The sequence below is a fragment of the Vidua chalybeata genome, chromosome 2, assembly GCF_026979565.1.
Source record: "Vidua chalybeata isolate OUT-0048 chromosome 2, bVidCha1 merged haplotype, whole genome shotgun sequence".
Classification (NCBI taxonomy): domain Eukaryota; kingdom Metazoa; phylum Chordata; class Aves; order Passeriformes; family Viduidae; genus Vidua; species Vidua chalybeata.
This window is the reverse complement of record NC_071531.1, coordinates 24,497,165-24,520,549: the sequence shown is the minus strand read 5'-3', so window position 1 is coordinate 24,520,549 and position 23,385 is coordinate 24,497,165. Positions and strand designations below refer to the sequence as shown.

At 43.6% G+C, this 23,385-nt stretch overlaps 1 protein-coding gene and 1 long non-coding RNA gene across 10 annotated transcripts in view; one reads left to right on the top strand and one right to left on the bottom strand.

Moving 5' to 3' along the window:
• The window catches only part of NAXD (NAD(P)HX dehydratase), a 51,106-nt gene extending 50,044 nt beyond the window's left edge, over positions 1-1,062 (bottom strand). For 2 of the 8 annotated variants that reach the window (XM_053934667.1, XM_053934669.1), the window contains exon 1: positions 831-936. In XM_053934667.1, the coding sequence (XP_053790642.1) occupies positions 831-906 (76 nt within the window). In that variant the 5' untranslated portion in view covers positions 907-936. The other 6 variants (XM_053934670.1, XM_053934665.1, XM_053934666.1 and 3 more) reach the window with 6 other exon arrangements.
• On the top strand, positions 470-15,573 carry LOC128783682 (uncharacterized). Of its 2 annotated transcripts, XR_008429230.1 has the most exons (6): positions 470-550; positions 1,389-1,538; positions 10,863-11,444; positions 13,225-13,372; positions 14,550-14,712; positions 15,486-15,573. It is a non-coding gene; the product is annotated as an uncharacterized LOC128783682 (long non-coding RNA). The 2 variants fall into 2 exon arrangements; XR_008429229.1 differs by lacking the exons at positions 10,863-11,444; positions 13,225-13,372.
• Positions 15,574-23,385: the final 7,812 nt, after the last annotated feature.

The window sequence follows — 23,385 nt, the reverse complement described above, 5'->3', positions numbered from 1 at the left end:
CAGGCACCCGGCGCGGAGCCGCGGTCCTCTCCTCCCCCCCTCTCAGGCAGTCATTCGTGCGCTGTCGCTCCCCCGCCCCGAGCTCCGCTGGGAGCGACAGGACGACGGCGCTGGCTGGACTTGGAGGCTCTGCTCATCACAGTGCGCCTGCCTCCCTCCCTTCCTTCTCCTCCCTCCCTCGCCGTCGCAGTGGAGCGCGATCCCTACACACACACCCTCACCCACACAGGGCGCTGCGGCTCCGCTCGGCGCCTACCTCACCCCCGCGCACCGCCGTGCCGGGCCGCGCCGCGCCAGCGCGGGCAGCGACATCGCTGCGCCCCGGCCGCCGTGTCACCAAGCCCGGGGCGGGCGGGCTCCCCCCCGCACCGGCGCACACACGCGCGGCAGCGCTGCCCCTGCAGGCCGCCACAACCGCCGCGCCGCAGCCGGCGCCGCCCGCAGGCCCGGGGGGACCCGGCAGCCGCTGCCCTTGGCAGACCCTGCGGCGGTGCTGGGGGTCGGGTCTGTGTGCGCTTCCCCCGCCCCCGGCCGTCCCTCCGCGGAGCAGGTGAGCGGCCCGGCCGGCCCCCGCGGCAGGCGGGAGTGGGCTGCATCGTGCTGGGCCCCGTTGCCGCCCCTTCGCTTTGGTTTTGCTCTCCGGCAGGAGCGTCACGAGGCCGCCACCGCCTCCCTCCCGCCTCGGCCCAGCCCCCGGCGGGGCTGCCCGGCCCGGCGACCTTCCCTTCCGTGGGGGGAGCACGCACCGGCCCGACCGCCCGCGGGCTGCCGCAGCACCGGCGCCCACCCGGCCCCGCCTCCCGCCCGGGCCGGCGCTCGGAGGTTTGTACCTTCGTCACGCCGCAGCCAGAGGGCCACGGCCGCGGCCAGTGCGGCCAGGGCGATGACAGCGCCCCGCGCCCACATCCTCGCGGGGACAAGGCAGGGCCGCTCCGCTCTTACCTCGGCACAGCGCGGGGCTCCGCACACCCGCTGCCCAGCGCGCACAACTCATCGGCGCGGCTTCCGCCTCCGCTCCGCGCCGCGGGGCCGGGCAGGGCTCCGCGGGCGGGCGCGCCCTCCTGGCACCGCTCCGCGCCTCCCCGCGCCCCGCGCAGCCACCGGCGGGCGGGGCCGCCGCGGAAGGTTGTGTGTTAGCGCCCGGCTCGGCCCGGGAGGGGAGAGCTTGGAGCGCCTGGCCCGGCCAAAGCCCGGCGCTTTGGGGCTGTCTTCCCGGCCCTTTAATTAGCATCTCTTATAAACTCCCAGGAATTTACCATTTATTGTTTCGCGCTCTTCCCATCCCTCACCTCGCCAGGTGTTTCTGAGAAAACTCTTCATTTGCAAGTGTGATTTGCTTCTAAGGTGCTATTTCTTACTCAGATACATCATTTTTCCCCTATACGCAGCACTTGCCCTATACTCCACTGGTGAGGCCACACCTCAAGTACTGCGTCCAGTTCTGGGCTCTTCAGTCCACAAAGGAGACTTGAGGTGCTGGAGCAAGTCCAAAGAAAGGAAACAAAACTGGTCTGGAACACTAATCCTGTGAGGAGCAGGTGAGGGAGCTGGCGTTGTTTAACCCGTAGAAAAGGAGGCTCAGGAGAGACTATCACTTTACAACTATCTGAAAGGAGGCTGTAGCCAGGTGGGGGGTCAGCCTCTTCTCCCAGGTAACCAGTGACAGGACAAGAGGGCACAGTCTTACACTGGGCCAGGGGAGGCGTAGGTTGTACATCAGGAGGAATTTCATCATTGAAAGGGTGGTTAGACCTTGGATTAGGCTGCCCAGGGAGGTGGTGGAATCACCGTCCCTGGAGGTGGTTTAAGGAAAGACTGGATATGGCACTTAGTGCTGTAGTCTAGTTGATATGTGTGATCCTCTGATTTTATAGCAGCATCCCATTATTATTTTCTTTAAAACACAACAGAGCTGGTGAAACTACCATCTGATGTTCACCTCTTGTCCTGCAGCACCTGCACAGGAGGTGCATGTAATAATCTCCACAATGAATCAAAATGCAGTGTCACCCAGGAGAAATTTAACAAGGTTATATGCATGAGAAATCTGAAACATTTTTTAAAGCTCAAAACAGGTGTAATTTCGTGTAATTTCTGCTCTAGACTCCTGGGTATTTCAAGGAGTGTTGTTATTAACTTATAAAGCTTGTAGCCTAACTGGAAGTAAAATGTCAGTGTTTCAATTAATATTTTGAAGGGGTGAAGACAGATAACATTTTCCTTTGCTGCCCTGTATTATATATAAGCTGTGGTCAAACAGACCTGCTGGTGTTACCTGGACCAAACCCAAGCATGAGATATTTATGTCTTTCAGCTTCAGAAGCATTGCTTAAAACAGCCATGCTATCTGCAAAGTACAAGACAGACAACCTGAACTTTTAGTGACCCAGGTTGATCAGTAACCCATGCTCCGGAGCAGGACCTTGGATACCTGATGACTTCACTGTCAAGTATTAACTTGTTTATTGAAAAGTTGCTCTTCTATAGGTCCTGGTATCTGGTATGATTTTAAAGCCAATACGAAGTCAGTGAAATTTTCCCTTGATTCAGTCAGCACAAGTAATGCTTTTTACCCTCTGATTATCTGAGTGGCAGTCCAAAAGATAGATTAAACAATCACATTTAGTTTGCACATGAATTTTAACCCAGAAAAAAAAATGTTGAACACCGCATTTCATACACTCATGTTTTGATTCCAACTGGAAGGATAATGAAAGTGTAGATTCCCATAACTCCAGCACTGATTTAATGTCTGGAAGAGAGGGGAGAAAAAATAATGCAGATGTTTTTTTCATCCCATCAGGTGTCCCTACCAAAGGTATGTCTCGTGCCCAACAAAGATATAATTGTAATGTTTTCTGCTCAGTTCTCTGGTTTCCTTTGTAGCAGAGGTGGAAGGGAATTCTTCTGATGCTGCAGGCATCATAACTTGTTTGTGGAGGGCCAAATTCTCAATTTATGCGTGGAAGAAAACCTAAGGGTGTCTGTGGGCTTCCCCTATGCCACAGTTCTTCAGTTTCTTTTGCACAGCTTTGTTGTGCACAACAACTTTGTGTAAACACAGAAGTGTAAAACCTTTGAGCAAAACACATTGCCACTCCTCCAACGTTCTCCTGCTCTGTGTCTAACTCAAGGTACCTTCTTCTGGTACAGTACTGGCTGCCATCTCCATACCTTGTACAGTATAAATCCATAATTTCTGGTGCCATCTCTGAGTGCATCAACAGCAACACTACTTAACCAGCAGATGAGGGAGGGGAAAAGGGCCTTTAACAGAACTGCAGAAGGTAGGAGGTGTATGAGGCAAAAGTTCACACTCCCACCAAAGAGGTAGAGAAAAAGCAGCTGCAAGAGGCACTTATTTCTTCAGGTATATACTGTGCTTGTCCAGTTTTTTTAATTGAATTTTCTGTTCTGACAGTCTTGTCACTTTCTCTGCTTGTCCCTCTTACATGAAAGGAGAAATGACCCTCAGAGTCTTGTCCCTCCTTCCCTAGCTCTTGATCTCAACCCTGAGTTCCAGCATTTTAACCCTTCCCTAGCTGCACTGTCAAGGCACCATATCCTCCTCATTAGTGGATTAACTACTGTAACCTGTACCTCCCTTGCTACACAAAAAAAGAGGCCTCAGTAGCCAGCCTGAGAATGTCCTACTGCTGTAAAGGTAGACAAGAGCTTGGAGGCTTGACTTGGTAGTAGATGGCAGCAGTCACTGACAGCTGGTGCTTGCTGGGAACAAACAGTATGGGGAGGGATGGACTGTAAGCTAGATGTCCCTATGTGGAAATCCCAAAATAGTGACCATTCAGGACCATCTTTTCTTCTGTGGGTTCCTGATGAATCCTTGTTGGTTCTTTGCTTCTGATGACTTTGCACCCACTCAGCACTTCAGTCCTTTCCACCCATTTGGTAACTGTTGTGCAACCCTGCCTACCAAAGCCATTCCAAGGTGAATGTGGACAGCAGGTGTCAATAAGAGTTTGCAACGCCCTTTGATTGCATTCTCTCCACTCAAACAATTGACAGCCTATACTGGAATCACCATTTAATATCATAGAAATTACAAACATATCACTGTCAACATATGCATATTAATCGTTGCAATCAGAGGTTTAAGCATGCATGTGGGGAAAGGTAATGGAAGAACTCAGAAGTAATAAGTAGCTCTAATTGAAACTGCCCTTAAAATACCACCAAGGCTTTCTTTGTTGTTGAAATGGGAATCTGGAAGCACCTGTCATTGTGAAAAAAAGATAAAGGAAGTCTGAATTTCTTTTGAAATTGATTACCTAGCTAAATTGCAGCTCTTAGAATTGATAGTGGTAATAGAGAAGGCAAAAATGGTATAGGTGTTCTGATAACAAGAGGGCCAATCCTGCAGGTGTTATTAGTAGTGCTATTTACTGTTTTTAAATTGAGTGAAATGAGCATGTTTTACACCACTAATACGTTTATCATAGTACAAAATGTGGCTATATGGTGTAAATTTTAGTTTAGTAGTTTGATGTCTCTCTAGGCCACAAAGAAACTAGGAACACTTGAAGCTATAGTAATTATTCCTGTCACTTCACTTTGTGTATTTTTATTTTCAAGAGAAAGGATAGCAGCAAGCAATTGACAGCAATCTGTTACAAGAACACATTAACATTGCTTTGGTTTCCCTATAAAATTTACTAAACAGGAATGTTGTATGGGCTGAAGAAGGAAAAGAAAACTATATATGGAAAGAAACAGATCCACACCTGATTAAATACTGTGTTAAACGTTTGTCCCTACAGTTTGTGAAGCCCTGTGCTTCACTAGGTAATTTTTGTTTTACCCAAAGTGAACACTCTTTCTGCTGAGTATTAGTGGTGAAAAAAATAAAAATTAAGAAAACAATAAAGAGGCTGTTTCTTCTTTGTATCTCCTTAGAGCAGGCAATAACAATGATCTATGTAGTGCAAGAGAAGTGAAGAATGTTTTTTGGGCTCACCCAAATCCTTCAAACAAGTTCCTGATATCTAGTGCAAACAATTACGTAAAACCTCTTAAGCAACAACCAAAATGTTAAAACAAATGGCCTCTTTTCCAAGGAGGAATAATGAGACTCTCAGAAAGTTGATACTGGGCAGTTACACAGTTTTTTAAAAAACTGCTTTATCCTGTTCTTTGGTGGCAGAAGGTAACATTTGCCAAATCCATTAACTTACACAGTTTAGAAGACTGCTATTGTTATGAAATACACCACTTATATAACTTTTTTACTGTTCAGTAATGTAATTTACACATTATTTTATTTGTGTTGTAGCTGAGCCTGAAGGCTTTGCCTGAGCATCGTCTTACCCATTGTACATATACAAATATCAGCCCCTTGCTCAAAAGCTTTATGTTTATTTAAGAGAGACACGAATACTCAGAATGATGGACAGATTTGTAAAAAATAAATTGGTTTTACCTTAAGTGATACAGCTCAGTTCAGTCTTGGAAAATCATAGTGGATATTGAACATGACTGCTGGAGGAAGGCTACATGCTGTATTCACAAAGGGATTTGAACACCGAAAGGTTCCTTTTTCAGGTACCTTGCTTCCCTGGGTTTTTTCCCCCTGTAATGTGTTGCTAGTTATCTCATAGATCCAGCATATGAACTTTAGCAGTTGTGTCCCCAGGTTTCTCTGAAGACTCTGTAGTTGCTTCCCCTGCAGCCCCTAAGCTTTGCATTTGTAGTCATGCTCAGATTGCTGTAATGCCATGGGTGATGTCTGCCTCCAGTTGCTTCTGGAGTTGTGCATAATCTTTTTGCCTACAGGAAAAAGCCGTAGTTCTCTTTCCTCCCTGTGAGAGCTGTTCCTATTACATATTCCTGAGCTCTCATATATAGAAAATATACTCTAGCCCTTAATATGCCTGCACTTCAATTTGCAGGTGTTAGAATTAAACACACATACCCAGATTTTGGTTACAGCATCTTCTGCTTCAAAGTCAGTTTATATGCATGAACATTACTTCCTGTGATTGCCACAGCTGTGTAAGTGTATGGGCAGCAACAATTCATTTTCTCCACACCAAGGCCAGCTCTGCAACTTCTATGGGGAAAATTAATCCCATTGTGGGAGAAGGTCATGTAAAAATAAAAGCTAAAATACGGTAAGAGGGTGGATATAACTATGTCATTATAAAAATGACACATCCTAATGATGATTTTCCTTGCTGTATGGGAATAGCTATCCCAGTATAAATACAAATACAAATACAGCTATAGACTTGACATGTCAGAACTTGAGACAGCAGGGAAATTGCATTGCTTTAGTTCTATCACAATAATTAAAATAGGACCTATTTTATTTGGGACAAGCCCTAAATAACATGGCAGTAAAAAATTACCTCATTTGGCAAATGGTTTTCCACAAAGAAGCTCAACCTTTCACGTGAAGTAAGCTTTTCAATCCCCCCACTTCCATTTTCTATCCTTCATTGCTCTTAACACCCTTCCAGAAGGGCACACCACATCAGTGAATCCAGTTCTCCTACTAGCACATTTTCATGAAGAGGAGTTAAGGAGCAGTAAAGATCAGAAAGGGGGAGGACTTTGTTGTGAGGGTGTGGAGAGGAGAGCCTTGATGGGTCACTCTCCAGGATTAGGTCTGCCAAATGTCGTGTGTCAGGAAAGAGGATGTGTGGCCAGCAAGGAAGGGAGGCAGGTAGCCCTTCTGTCCTGAGCTCCTGCTGTCACCTCCAGGTTCACATTAAGAGTTCAGGCAGCCCATGCCAGGGTGACCACTCTGCACCAACCCACCCCTCCTGCTCTCTCCCACCAGTGTCTTCTGTCAAACCCAGGTCTCACTGACAGATTAAATTAAGACTAAACTCTCAGTGAGTGTCCAGTTAGGGGGAAGTGTCACTGCCCTGAAGACATCCTGCTGGTGCTCCCTAGCTCCAGGGTTTTCCCTCCATGCCTGTCTGCTCTCAGCCCCTTCCCTTGCCAGCCCTTCTGTGGCTCAGCACTCGGTGTCAGCTGGCCCCAGCCTTCCCATGCCATGCAGGAGGCTGTCCACAGTGACCTTCTGCTCCCATTCTCCCTGTGTGAGAAGAAGCAGCTCCTACTGCTCCAGTCAGGCAGACACAGCCTGCACTTCCTCAAAATCCACCCAGGCAGGATCCTGATGGATGGAGGGAGGTGTCTGTGGTGAAACTTGGACACCTTAGCAAGCAAGAACCATGCCAAGCTCTGGTACTGTGGTGGGGGAAACTGTGACAGAATGGTAACTGGAGTGTCTTTGGTGGCCAAAACTCAGCAGGGCATGCAGAGCTCCAGTGAGGGTGCAATATGATCGTGCATCATCTTCAACCTGCAGCGCTGGCTGATCTCCTCTTATGCTAACCCACCCCTTCAACACCATGCAGAGAGAGGGGGTTCAGCTACCTCCACTCTGCAAATGATTCCAGGACATTGCTCTTACCTTGCCCATTCTTTAGTGATACATCCCACTTCCTCAGGCTAGCACCCCTAATATTGCATCCCTACTCTCCCCAGTATTTTCTCTTGAATACCTCCTTGTCCCACTGTAAAGCCCACTTTAATCCCTGCTCTGTGTTTTCTTTTGTAAAGTGGATCCCAGCACTATGCTGAATGTGAGGGAAAGGCACCAGAGCCAGACACTGAGCCTCCCACACTTTGACCAGATTGCTTAGCATTCCCAAACAATACTGCACGTGTCACAGGTGAGCAGTTTCTGCAACTGGTAACAAAAGGGGACCAAATCTGTAAGATGCCTTCAGTCCATTTGTCAGCTCGTGAGTTACATGCTGTAAAAAAGCTTTTTAAGACACTGCCTTCTGAGTGGCCATGAAGGCTTTCTCCCGTTATATGGAAACCAGATTATTGCTGAACTTATTTGATCCCTTCATAGGGAGTAATAAAATATACATTTTGCTCAGTAAAACTCCATCTGGCCTCTGAGATATATTGGCATGGCAAGCATCTACCTTCCATTGCTGTCACTTGCAGTCCCCATCCAGCCACTTATCAGTTCATCTGTCACAAGAAGCAGAAAAGATTCCCCTTGCATAGACAAAAAGTCACCTCCCTGAGGCATCTAGTAACTGGTCCTGCCTCTATTCTGGCAACTGGAGTGGCACATTTTAAGGCTGTAACCACCTTAAAAGGATTCATGAGACTGCCCCTTCTGCTCAGGCATTCAGAACTGTCTCTGTACAAGGAAACTGTGTAATGGGGAGGAAAAGCATTGGGAATAGAAAATTAATCATTCTTGTTTTTTTCTGTAAGAGCTCTTTTGTAATGTTTTAGAGCAGACAGGAGTTAGCTGGTTAGGAAAATCAGCAAACTGAATGCCTTCTTTTGTGATTCATTTGCAGCTGTGCAGACACAGTCTTAATCTACCTCATGTTTATCAGGTTCAGAAGCACTTTTATCAAATTCACCAGAGAAAAAGAAGTGCTGCAGGTTTGAGCTTAACTATCCTACTGATACCTGTAGGTCAAGGCTGGGACCTCAGGTCTTTCCTTTCATAGAGGGGGACTGACTTCCCTCTTGGTTTAAGTTTATTGAAGCTTCTGGCCTCTTGCAGTTCATTGTGATTCCAAAAGTGACTCAGTTACTTTTCAGAAGCATCACATTATTTCAAGACGAAAATATTACTGAGTAGTATCAAGACCTGTTTTTCAGGTTTAACTGATGCTTGGGGTTATTAATTTTTATGTTGTGTGTTTCTGAATTTTTGCTGCTCAGACACGCCCTGTCAGTGTTCTCTTTTCCCTCCCTGCTTTTTGCCCTGTTGAGCCAAAATCCATTATCATGTTGCTTGAGGGCATTAAGCTTCCCAGTCTTGGTTCAGTTGTAAGATTATTCTTAACTACACTTTTAGGTTCTCAAAAGGACATCTATTGATCCATTAACCTATGAACATTTAATGTGTGGGGGATCTGGAGATAAAATTTTTGCTTTTTCTGGGCTTTCAAAGTCTCATGTCTTTTTGTAAAGGAGACTCTTAAACCATTCAGTGTGAGTAAAAAGGCTCAAAACTGGAGGTCAGAGTGACAGACAACAAAGCTGACCTAACTGTGGAGGTGTGTGAGGACTGTTTCAGAGTAGTGGGAAAAAAATGGGAATAAAGGAGGTCAAAGAGTTTCAGAAGATGCTTCTGTCTGAGTATTTTTGCCAGGTCCTGAGCTCTAATGAGAAATATGGAGTGTAATTCAGTTCCAGATTGCAGACATCTAAATTTAGGTTTTAAATATAGGTGACTGCCTGTGAGCCACATATCTCAAGTTCAATTTCAAGCAATAGAGATCAAGTCCTTGGAGTTACTGGGGCCTGGAGAGCTACTGATCTCATCCTAAATTAAACACCTACCAGGCCAGTCTGTCAAAGAGCCAGTCATGCTGCTGCTGAGATACTTCTTAAACTGTGACAAGTCTATTTGGTACATCCCAAGATGCCCAGGCTTCCCCAAAGACAGAATAATCACACACATCTCTCTGACAACTGTGTTGGCAGGGGGAAACTGTGATTATGTTTGCCCAGCCAGAAACACACCAGATGGTTGGAACAACTGAGTATAATGCATCCTCCAGGGCAAACCTCCTTGAATTTCCCAAAACTGGCCTGTATACTTGCTCATTATACATGATAGACACAAGAAGGATGTAAACATGGCATCAAGTGCTCCTGGGCAGCCAAAGAGCCTTGTCTGTTCACAGCCTCTCTGCCAGGCCTTCTTACTATCATGGCCATAGTCTCATCTGTGGGGCTGTGGACAGGAGCTGTAGGACTCAGGGCTCTTTGGTAAGAGTGGCTGGATATATCTGCAGTAAGCACTATCAACTGCTAAGATATGGCAGAATAACCCTGGCACTGCATACACATGGATTATTATATATGGAACATATAGGGAAGGCTAAACCAAAATTTTATAGCTCCAGCACTAACATCTATAGCTCACTTGTTTGCAAGAGAAAGGGCATGTTTGTCATGTATTTCTCTTTTAGCTTACCCTCTACTCAAAAGGTTAAAAAAAAAAAGAAAAAGCCCAAACACACCCACAATGGCATAATCAGAGCTTATTTTTATCTCTTTGTTTGTAGAGTTCACTTACAAGGTTACAAATCTTTTTGGTATATTGCACAAGAATTGCAAGAATTCAACTACTAATGAATTTTCACCATAGAACATGAGTACTGAACATTTCTGGGAATAGAGTATGTTCATACTGTTCAACATAAAATGTGTGAACATATGAATGCTTAGCAGAGTACATGTGCTCATTGCACATTCCCTTCACAAGGTATTTGTGGTACACATCTGCCCTGAAAACATCATCAGCTTTGTCTGTTTTTACAGCCACTGTTTTTACAGTCTTGCCCTTTCTTGCTGTTGGTTAGGCTTCTGTTTGCAAGTAAAGGCTGCTACTTCCATCTGCTGTGGGCAAAAATGTGCTTCTGAAAGACTCTCACTGTCCCTTGGCAGCATGCCAAAGAAACATTTCTCCACAAAAGCAGTAGCTGTCAGTGCTGGATTTTAGGGACTGAGGGATCATCTTGAATACTTTACAGTGTACCTTTATATAAATTATTATTAGGTTCCTGCAGAATTTTCTGGGCCTGAACTTCTGAACCTCTTACATTTTCAAGGTGGGCAAAGCAACTGATGTGCAGCTCACTGTCCGTGCAAACACAGAGCAGCCTGACAAGCTGCAGTGCTATGAATCTGCTTCCTTTTCTTACTTTTAAGAGATCTTGAAAGAGAAGTGTTTCATCTTTTGTAAGCCATATTTATCACTGTACTACTCAACAAAATATTTCTTCTCTCAAATACCCTTTGCAATCATTACTGACAGCACAATTCTTCTGATTGTTCATCAGATTTGAGACAACACTTGACTGGGCACATACAAGCAGACAGGAAAATAGAGAGAATCGAGAAGTCATTAATGGTCAGCAAGGGGAGGACAATACTTCCAGCACACCTGCAGCATAAAAGTTTCAAGATTTTTGCTGGAAAGCTTTGAAAAGCACAACACATTCACTCCATAAATGCTTGTGGCATCCTTCACTCATAATGTGATGGCTGAAGGAGGAAGTGCCAAAGGGATGCACTGAGAAATGTAACGCATGACCAGTTATTGGCTGGAATCAGCATCTTTATGGAGACTAAGGGATAACAACACAGTGCAAACATGCTAAAGAAGTTCTTGAAAATGAAGACAAGGATGTATTTGATGAGCAAGTAAAAAGAGCAGAGAATAAATGTGTGGAGTTCAAAGACAAACTGATGGAAAAGACCTGAAAGAAACAAATAGAGGGCAGGAGCTGTTAACATAATGTGGTAAGGTTTAACTCAGCAAGTCCCTAAGCTGCTGGCTATAGAAGAAAGAAAGGAACCCTCTCTATTTCTAGGTTTTTGCTTATCTCTGGCTCTCCACAGGTGATTTCAAGGAGTGCAAGGTAAGTTAAATACAAAGGAGAAGTCTTGCAAATTAGGAAGGGTTAGGAGTTTGCACTGTCAAATATTTTGGAAACTTTGCACTGAAAAGAAATGGCCTCTACATTATTTTTCTAAGTATATTTCTCTAAATTTCTCCATATTTCTCACCTAATGACCAGCAGTACAGTATGTGTTCAGACACCATGTTTTTGTTACCAGGACAAATAGGAGAATAAAGAATGTATATAAGATGTGGAACTCAGCACCAGAAACTTATCTGTATTAGTCACAAATGTCTAGTTAGCTTGCTAGAGAAAAACTGTGACATCTCACTGAGACTCTGGTATCCAAATAAACCCAATTCATGCACAGTCCACATCAGATTATTTGTATGATACAGAAATCTCTTAAATTTGCTGAATTTTCCCTCCAACCCCTCAGCACCTTTTGTGCTACAACATGTTACCCCCAGAGCTCACCATCTCTTAGCATTTTTCCCCCTTAATATAAAATGAAAGACGTTTTGAAGCAAAAATTTAAATGCTAAAATTCTCTTCACCTAACTCTTGTCATTTAAGATTTAGCCTAATAATCTAAAAGTCAATCTACTGATTCAGTTCAGAGTGAATGGTTCATTTAATTTCTTAAAAATAAGTATGTACTTACATTTGCAAAGATATTGTAAGCTCTTTAATCTACAACTTCAATTGTTTTTCTTCACCTTGATATGAAAACCATGGTTCAGCTCACTAGAGGGAAAATCCTGTATTAATAGTCATTGATTGCTCACATCAGGGGATCTGGCAGAGGACATCACTGCCCACTCCTTTCTCAGGTATCTGGGCTTTCCTTGGGTGGAAAAGACATCCAGGGAAGCAAAAGCAGCACAAACATCTGGCTTTTCCACCCAAGTCAGGGTGGAGTCAGAGTGGATATCTACTGACATAGTAGATGTTGTTTGATCTATGACATATATTATACCAAATAATCTCTCACTCTCTTTGTTATGCAAGAGTGGTGACATTTTTTGAGCTATCAGACACAGTCTGAAAATCTGGAACTTCTTTACAAAACAGGTCACAAAACCCAGGATAGGGAAGACATTAATAGGACTATATTCAAAGATCTTTAGCAGCTCTTTCTGTCTCTTTCCTGTATTTTTATACTAATATTTTGAAATTTTGTTATGTTGTTTTCATATATTTCCTGCATTTATTGCTGGAGAATATGAATATATTATTATTGAGCTGTTTAAGTGTCCACGGCCGCTCTTCTCATTATTCTTCTCATTTTTAATGTGTTCATTAATACTTTTGTTTGAGGGAAAAAAAGAAGCATAGATATAATTATTTGTATACATAGCAAGCTTCAGAAAAGCTGTTTGTGTTTCTGAGCTCTCAGATTTAATTCTATCTGTCCCTTTAATGTCAACTGAACACTTAATACTGATGAGAAGACAGCTGACTGCTCAGACATGGATGTACAACATCTGTTGGCTGCTGTATGAGCATAAGACTTGGAACAGCTTCCACTCACTGTGCACCTGACTTTTTTGAAAATGATCCAGTTTTTGTGTGTGAACTGATTTGATGCCTTTATTCATCACAGAGCATTTCCTCATCCCTTCCTTATCCATCCTTGAATGTGCGCCACACCATCTGAAAATAAAAGATTGAGTTGGAAGGATGACACTTGTTTTTTAGCTTTTGCACAGTTCTTCAAATATTTTCTTTTAAACAAAAGTAAATGAATTTTGGAGTGCCTGCTAGTCTGTGTGACTCTTTGTCTCCCTTGCCACAGGTGGCAGAAGTAAGAAAATGAAACACCCAAATGCTCACAAGCTTAAAGCTATGAGCAAGGGGATGTTAAAGAATCCACATAGGGATGGAGAGTCTCTGGTTCTGCAGCACCTGAGCTGTGTGGCCTCATTTCTTTGATGAAGAAACAGGTAAAGCTTGTGGCTAGGAAGAGTGCCAGAGAGATTAGTTAAATCAGCAGTGTTGGAATCCATTGCAATAAAGAAATTTAAAGCTTCTAGCTCCCTGAATGTAGCTGGGTAATCCTCCAGTAAGGAGAAATCTTTTTGGGGCTGTAACCTGCACTCAGGATGCTTGCCATGCTGCTGGCATCTTCCAGCAGAGTATCACAAGGTGTGTTGCGAATACTGAATGTGTACATATGCAGATGATGGCTTTCTAACTCTGAAAATGCTTTCTTTCCAGCACATAACACATGCGTGTTATTCCATACCACTGTGAATGTGTCCATACAGTTTGCTAAAATCATCCTTTATGTTAAAGGAGTAAATGGGGAGATGGGAACTTTATTTACCATCAACACAAAAGTAAGAGGGGATGCATGTCATTGCTTCTTTCCACTTCACCTAAGGCACTTTCTCAGGGCAGGACCTGCACAGACATACACACCTGTATAATTTCCAAATACAGCTGTGTAATCTCAAATGCAAACTGATTTTCAGTGTGGGGTGGGGAGGTGTTAATATACTCAGTCTTAAGCACAGGGCTTGCAGACCCAAAGCTGGGAAGGTAAGTTCTCCTGGGACATGCATTCCCAAGCAGCTGGGTGTAGATATTGTCAACAGCATGACATCCAAAATTCCTATAACTGTGTTTGCTGGCACATCACTTGAGTGTGTTGGTCATTGTTACTGGCTGCAGATGGTGCTTCATGAATGCTTCCACACGTGTTCTGGGTTGAAGTTATCTTACTTGAGTGAGGGTGACGGGAGCTTACTGGGATAGGTACTAGGTGTTATCCAGGGTCCAGCATAGCTGGGACTTTGGGTTTGGCCCAGAACCTGTAGGTATCATTGCTATAGAAATAATCCTTTTTGCCTGCTTTGTCAAGATATGAGAGGATTTAGGCTATAAGCATTTCAACAGGTGTCTGCTCCTTCCCTTTGACAAGAAGAACAAGATTTCTTCCTTTAGCTGGTCTACTGTAGTCCATAGGTCAGGATAGCAAACCCACTTCATCTGCTTTTAGCTACAATAAACTCTGAACTGGAACACCTAAAGTATGTGCTTGATTATGCTGGTACTCTTCTGGGTGTGTGTGTATGGATTTGAATTTTTTTTTTTTTGTGCCTATTGTGACTTTTTCAGGTACCTTCTACACAAATGTGAGGAAATATGGGCACACCAATTTCCATTTTTTATTGTAGACAGAATCAGATTTGAGCTTATGCCAGTGGTTGTGACAAGGCTAGAGTCTGCATGTGAAGATATCCAAATCCTCTTGACATGTGTTCTCTTTGAAGTCTGAAAGGTAAGGGTAGAACCCATTTGCCCTAATTTAAGTGTTTGAAGGTGATGTATTTAGCCTTAGATTACATTATAGGCTCTTTTCATAAGCAATGAACAGGGAAATGTACCATCAAAGCTGATATGTGTCATCCTAAAATGAATGCCTGTGAGAAGTTAGGCAAGTATAAGGGACAATTCTTCTGTTCCATTACCCTTGAAGAGAGCATGGGTTACTAGCTCTGGCTGCTGTGGATGACTGTGGATTGGTGGCAATATTTCAGTGTTTATGGAACTTGGCCATAGAATCCCTCTTCACAGATGACAGAAGTAGAACACAACTATGATGGCTCTCTCACAACTATGACAAGAATAAGAGGCAGCAGGGCCTGGGATGACAGACATTTACAGTGACCATCCAGACTGGATGGCTCTCCTCCAGAAATGAGGAGTGGAACAGCTGACTTGCTAATAAATATCTACAAGTGTTCATCTCACATTTATTATGCCACACTGAGATGAAACCCTAACCCTGGATCAAACTCTAACCCTAGGAGTACCAGTTAAGTTATAGGTATTTTATTTTTCCATTATCCTGAAGAACAGAAATACTGCTAGCACTGAACTCATGCTAGAGGAATTCCAAAGAAATACCAACCAAGTACCAACCAGAACAGTAATTAACAAACTCATTGAGAATGACAAAATACTAAGGGGCTTACAATTTGAAAGCAGCTTTCATGAAGATAAATTCTGACTAATTTTGTGTCCTTTTTTTTTTTTTTTTTTTTTTGGTAGCAAATTAATAAAAGGAGAAAGAAAAGGAGGCAAATAATTTACTGGCTGAACTTTCACACAACAGGCAATAAAAGAAACTTGAAAACCACAGGGTTGCAGGAGCTGTTCTGTCATTAATCAAAACTTGCAAGAGAAAGGACACAAAGGGTAATAAAATCAGTTTGAAATGAGATTAAATTTGAGTTGTTCAAGTCACCACTACATGTAAAATTTGCTTGTGTGCTATCATCAGAGTTAAAAACAGAATTAGCCAATTATTATAAGAAGTTGTATAATTAATTAGGAAACTGTTACAGATCTAAAAAATTATTCAGAGTCTAGCACTTACTTTCATCAAACTTCATTTTATTAATCTGTGCCATGAAACCTTCCTACAATATTACTTCATGCAAGAATCTCTTGGAGTGAAGAAGGATTCCATTTCTTCATACAAATCCCTGGAATACCTCCATTTGCTAGGTTTCAGGTTCTGCATTTTTTGGTGCCCATGGAGCAGGGTGGGAGTGCAGCTGGTCGCAGCTGCTCATGCTTTACACCTCTCGACATCGTAGAGCCTGGCTGTGAGCCGTGAGCGTGCCATCACGAGTATGTTGTCTTGAACATTTGGCCAGAGGCGTGCAAAATAGAAACCCTGATGCCTGAACAGTTGCACTGACCAGGTGTCCTTGGAGGTTGGCTGGGGACACAGACGCTTCTTTTTACACTTTCTAGGAAGCATCCGGATGCAATTGAGTGAGCTAGGAAAAGGGATCTGTTCTTCATTCCTTGGAAAGCTGAGGTAGTGTGGAAGAAATGCTTCAGGTTTTCCAGAACTCATTCCTAAAATGGTTTGGTGAAGAAGGGGCATGTTTGACCAGGGAAACAGGCAATGCAGTATCACATTTTTGGAGGAGTGAGGTGAGTGGAGGAACTCCTGCCCTGTGGAAATTACCCAAGGTTGTTCTTTGATGCCTTCTGAGCTTTGTGGCACCACAAGGGTGTCATACAACGGAAGCCACAGGGTCTGTCACTGATAATGTTACCACAACCTGTGGAGCTAGTTTTATTTATCTGCCCTTTCCTTCCCAGCTGCCTACTGCTATAGAGTGGAGAAAGTTTCAGGGGAGACCAGCTTCTGGCAGAAGCATTTCCTTGTGTATAAGGATGAGAAAAATGGGTGTAACTCAGTTTGAGAATTTCTTAATCTCATTTGAGTTCTGCTGAAGACAGAGTCTTGATCTTACCTGTTCTTTTTGCACACCCCTGTCCTTCAGCCCTTGGAAATACAGAGGCTTTCTGGATAAGAATTTTTTCTGTAGCTGAGGGAGCAGTGGGTAACCAAGTGATCTGCTCCAGAACCACAGTCAGCATCACTGACAGATCCATTAAAGCCTGATAAGTGCATGCAAGAAAAATTTATGAAATATCATGGTCATTACCCTGTATGCAGTGCCTCTTAGATTGTCAAATAAACTGTTGAAGATTAGAGCTTTGTTGTTCTCTTTATTGTAGGCATAAACCAAGGGATGGAATAGTGAGGAAATACGAATAAAGTCACTCCTAAACTTTTGGCCAGGATGGCACATTACCAACAAACTATTGAAGACTTTGCAACATCCCCCTTTTTTTTTTTTTAATGTCTTCATGTGGGGTGAGGGTCCATAGTGATACAGAGTCCCCAGACAGGTGCAAAGGAGCGCTGCTTTATTGCAAAAACCAGGCCTTTTTAAGCAGTTAGCCCATTATCAGCTAAATACTTTTAAATCATAACAAACATAATTCAACCACCATACACCAGGATGTGAACCTGCCATGGTTACATAATTTGTTTTTGTAACCCTCATTCAGCTGAGTCTTTCCCACAGTCCTTTTCTGCTTAGCCAAAGTAACAGAGCTGAGCCATGATTTTACAAGGCCTTCCCTTTGTAAGGTTTTACCGATATGCAACACCTTCAGCTTAAAATGCCAATGGAATGAATCAAAATTAGGAGTGTTCAGCAGAGCAGGAAAGACTGCAGAGTGCTGCTGCTGTGAAAATTAATAGAGACATTCTGGAACCCTGGCTCCATCGCATGACTGAGTCTGTAACCTCAACTATCGAAAGTTCATTATATATGTAGCTTTGGGGGATTTAATAAACCATTTCAAAGACTGGAGATTATAAGAAAAATTAAAAATAAATTAATATTTACAGTATCATTACCTCATTTTGCCTTCAGAAACTGGCATGTATGGTTTGACTGAACAGACAGGGAACAATTTATTTTGATCAGTATGAAATACAATGCATTTTACCCTGCTCCTCTTACTCTTTCCATGGCTCAGGTTGCATGGAGTTTGATTAATGTGCATGCTTTACACGGAGTAATCTTTACTTTTATATCCCCTCTCACAACTATATAAAAAGGCAGCACCTACCCTGGATGAGAACTTCCTTGTGCTAGAGAAAACACACACATATGCATTTTTTCTTTCCCTGAATTTTTGTTCTATGGTTTTGAAGCAAATAACTTTCAAACTCAAAATTTTTGCTCTTTAGCGAGCATAGTATTGGGCTAGGAAGTAAGCAAACCTAGAAATGAGTAATCAGCCAGTGTCTCCAGCAGCTACGGGCTTGGTCTTATGGGATGCACTTTAATGTAGTCTCTACAACAAATATCAAAATCAAAAGGCAACAAATATCTTTTTGGCCCTACCAAGAGCATTTGATGTACTAATCTAGTTTTAGGTATCCAAGTAAAACCTGTTGCTCCCAATGTTCTATATTTTGTGATTGGAGTGTGTGCATTTAATTGCTAAATAAATTGAAACCAATGGAATATTTTTGTGGAAATATTTATACCAGTGATAAAAGACAACCTGTCTCCAAGATGAAAAAGTTCAATCATCCCTTTTCAATATGGACAAAAGTAGATTTTATGTCTTTTTTTTTTTTCCAAAAAACTCATGCAAAATTTAATTTCTTCAATGTTGTTTTTGTTCTCATATAGATATATGCCTACAGGCTTCAAAGTGCTCCATGTAAAAGTTATTTAACTACAGAAGACTTGTCTAATAATCTCGATTGGTGTACAAGAGCTATTGCATTGGAACTATTTGGGTTGTATATATATTTCTAATACTGCAGGTGTTTTTAGACACTGACTCCTTGAAAGTACAGCAACTTTTCAGCTTTTCGCTTCACTGCTTTATTTCTAATGGATTGCAACACTACACTGTGCCTAAGAATCTGCTTTCTCTGTCATTTTCTAATGTTGACTGTGATCATGTATTACATGGCAGCAGAAGTAAAAGCAGCTTTTCTTTTCAACCATCCCACTGACATAAGGGCATCACTGATAAATTGAAAACAAGGTTGTTCACCTCTTGCAAAAGTGTTTCTGACTGGCTGTGTCAGTGCTACTCCTGTGCCCTGGCAGAAGCTGCTCCACAGAGCTCTGTAGCAGCCATGGAGAGCTTTTTACTGACTCTGAGCAACAACTGAAATACCATGAAGAATCCACATATTAACATTAGGCTTATTTAAAAATGGAAGAGAAAACCCAAAATCACCTAAAACTTTCAGCATCATAGTTTGCATTAAAGGAAATCCTGAGCTTGTTTTTGACCCCCTGCTGCTGCTTCTTTACCTTTACCTTTGCAATTCAAGGCATTTACTTAGACTTGGGTTAAGACAGTAGGATACTTAGACCACAACTAAATTAGAGGGGTTTGTATATTTTCTTACCATATTACCATATGAGTGGCTGTATATTTTCATGCTACCAGAGTGCTTAATCCAGTCAGAAAGTAGTTTCTGAGATATATGAGAAAACAAATAATAGACATTCTGTTATTATAAATATACTGACATTGTTTAGAGAGAGAAATCATGATTTGGGAAGCAGGGGATATAGAGGTGAAAAATGTTGTTTGATGGCTGACAAAGTAATTGGAAGCTGACTTGACAGCCTTCACTCCTGACAGCCTAATCCAGTACGGCCGTTCGTTCCCACAGGCTGTGCACTGAATGTAGGGGTGAATTCTTCATCTCAAAGCCATAGGAACACCATCAGGTATTTCCACTCCTGCAAGGTGAAGGCCTCTGTGATTCTTGTGGCCTAAACAGTATCCATCCATCAGGACACTGCTCTGAAACCTCCAGGGTTTTCATTCTGCCCTGGCCCTGGCACACTGTGCACACTGGCCACTGGTGCTCAGGCACCAGAAAAGGGCTTCGGCACACCTTGGAGATCAATTTCCTCCACACAAAAGGGCTCTTGGTTGGCATTAGGTGTGCAGAGCTGGGCTCTGCAGCAGCCATGTTGCCCTCCTGGGGTTTACCAGTGCCAGGGGAAAAGGACAGACTGCAGAAGGACTGATAGAGGTCTGTGTTCATTTTCTGGACAGTCCCAGGATGGTCAGTTCTGGCAGCCTGCACACAGAGCCCCTGCACCAAGGCTGTCACCTGCTGTTGGTGAGAAACAGCAGAGTTTATATACGTGTGTAAGCGCAGGAGGGAAAAATACACACAGCAGCACCCACAGCACACACAGCCCAGGTGATAACACACAACCTGAAAATTATCCAGCAGGAAGCCACAGGACACCTGACACAGGTTTTGTTCAAAACAGGCTTAAGCAAGGTATATGCATGCATAGGAGGGAGCAGAGAGATATGCCGAGCCAGCATGACTATGAGAGTGGAAGCAGGGAATATAACACACACTTAAAAGGAGGTTGGTTGTTTTCATGTCTTTAAGGAATGCTCTCAGTCTCTATGCTCATCAGACACAGACAGCAAGTAAGTTTTTCCAGAAAGTAAGTGTGGTCTTAACAGCATCTGACTGCAGAGGTGAACATTTTCTGAATACAATGACATTTCTATTGCCTTTTTATATAAAGCATCATTGGAAAGAGTACCCCATGACAGAGTATTTACTGTAAAAACAGGATAGAGAAAAGTGACTGAAGGAGGAAACCCATCTTATTTCAGCACTGTAAATATGGAGCTGGCTGTTTGCATCCAGCTTGAAAGCTGCGATCTTGCACTCGGCTCTCCTCCCGTGGCATCCATTTCCGGAGCGTGAAGAGGGGTCTCGCAGTGGTTGGTGAATCCCCAGGCAGCGGCAGCTTCTGGGCTGCCATGACAACCACAGGGCTATGGCCACGGGCTCTGGACGCTAGCACACACTGCATGGCTGTTGGCTTTGTGACTAATTCCTTACCATCAGCTGACTCTTGCCCTCTGCCAATGCTTCTTCCGGTTCAGAAAACATGGGAATTAATTTCTACCAGGCAGCTCATTTGTATTGCTGACTTAATGGTACTTTTCTGATTAGTGGAACCAGATTATTTTACAAAAGAAAGCATCAATTGACCGTTTTATGAATGGCCAAAAAAAAAAAAAAAAACCCACAACATCTTTTGTCTCTTTAATATCAGTGGTGGCCTCTAAACCATTTCTTTTCTAGGCCCAGGACATTCTTGATTACTCTGGCAGTGACAGAATATATGAACAGCAATATCTCAAGGATGTCAGCATCTCAGTTAAGTATGACTGCAATACAAATTTTGGACTCATGCTGTGACTGTTTAGGGGAAGAGACTCTCTGTCTCCACCACACTACTTTCACAGAGCTTATCAGCAGAGCTTTTCCAGAGGGTGGATAACCTAGGTAATCTCTGCTGTTTGAATCATTCATCTTTGTCGAGTATTTCTTGCTGTGATAAGCTTTCAGTTTAATTTGTGGATAGAATAATCCATATTCAGAGTGGTGGTAGCAAAACTGTATCCAAGCAGGATAAATGCTGGTCCTTACTTGCCACAATACCATGCAGTTTCAAGATGCTGCTGTTTGCTTAATTAGAGAGAGGGAAATGAAGAGCTTTATAGTTCTCCACTGGCCCCAGCAGCCAGTGACACCTCTGCCCTTATGTGAAACTCTCTGAGCAGCTGCAGTGATGGTGGCCCTGGACACAGACTGGGGAGCTCTAGGTCTCCCTCTCCAGGAGCAAGGCTGATGAAAAGGCAACTACTGAGGCTGATCATCAGGTCCGTCATCTGCTAGCTTCTTCAGAATGTAAGATTGTGAATCTACCACTGAAAAAAATCTTATTGCACTCACACGACTGTTATGTGTTTGAGCTTTCAGGTTAAGCAGTTAGAGAGCAAAGCGTAGTGAGGAAATACTCAAGAGACAGACAATCTCCTGGGCCTTCAGAGTGAAGGGATTTCCCCTGACTCCTTGCAGTAATTCATTTATTAGCTGCTGGGAAACAGCAATAATAATAACAAGAACATATTTATCATTATTATTTATCAGAACTTGTCCCTTCACCATGAAGTGGGGCTGGCACTTCTGCAAAGGCACACAGAAGCTCAGCAGGTCCATGAGGGGCTGGCAGCCTCCACGCAGCAAAGGGAGCTCTGCCGAAGGTACTGCTACCTGTAGCATTGCACCAGTTTACTTAAATTTAATGGGGTGGCAACTTAAAACACTACAAACAAGTTTTCCATTAGATATGGTTTCTATGGCCACTTGATTTGCATGGGAAGTGTATGCTTTGACCCCTGAGCCTGTAGCAATGTCCCCCTTGCTCCTTGGGCCATGGCACTCACATTTCCCTTAGCTGCATGACTTTAGCAGTCACCTGGTTTTCAGAAAGACCTGACCCTGGCCATCAGCAGCTGGGGTGTTCTGTCTCACTGCTCCTCACTCACACTGCTGTTAGCTCAAGAGCCCGAGCACACAGACTCTGGGGCACAGTAGTAATCTCTTGCAGGACAGCAAGACGAATGTGCTGCGTCCCTCAACAAGATTCCACGTATAGCCTGAATTGCCCAGAAGCCGTTTCATGTTTGGGACCTGGTATCGTGCTGAGAAATGGTGCTGTGAGGAGGAAGGCGAAAGACGCGTGGGCAGTCGGGCTGCCGTACTTCTGCCGTACTTCTGCCACTTATTTGGGTTAGAAGGCTGGAAGGAGCGGAGCCCCGGCCGGGCAGCGCGGGCCGGCGGCTCCCGGTGCGAGGCGCCCGTGCCGCCACCTGCCGGCCCCGGGGCCCCGCGACGGCCCGGGCAGAAACCCCGGCATCTCCCGGACCTTGCTCCTGCCCCCGCTTTGTGCTCGTCACAAATTATCTTACAGCATTTCCAGCTTTCCAGACTCCTACGGGACCGGGCGTATCCCCAGCATCCCCATGACATCCAGTATGTTTTATCCGACTTTGTAAGGTAAACATTAAAATCACATAATGAGAGACTTCGTGAAAAAATACAGCTGAGAGAAATGGCAATCACTTCTTTTTCTTTGCAAGAGCTTGTTTCAGAAGTAATCTCTCCAGTTTTTGGCTGTGCCAATAGTGTTGTGGCATATATACTGTATACATACCTGCAGCCTTGATTTTCCTACTTGTCCAGATAAAGGCACTAGCTCGAGATTGCACCTGCTCCCTCCTGTCTGAGCATCAAGTTTTCTTTTACATAGAAAAAATCAACAGCAAAAGGACAGGAATGGTGCTTCAGCTATAAAATTTGGATACAAATGTTTAGGCATCCAGAATCGGCAACAGAGAGATGCCTTCATGCCCCATAATGCAATTACATTCTGAACATCCTATTGTAATTGAAGTGGTTCATATTTCCAGGCACAACCACACAAATCTGCAAAATTCCCACAAAATGTAGTATGAGACTAAACACTAAATTAAATAGTTTCTTCAAGGATATTTTCCAAAAGTATATCTATCTTCTAAAGGATATCCCCCTGCTTCAAGTTCTTTCATATATCCATGACCAGAACAGACAAAGCAGAAACTCAGAGAATCTTAACCAGATTTAACTGAAGGGGTAATGCCATAGTAGATGCACTTTATTGTTAATAAATGCGAAATTATTGACCCTTGGGACACCTAGAGCTGACAGGGTCTCCTACAGGAGGCC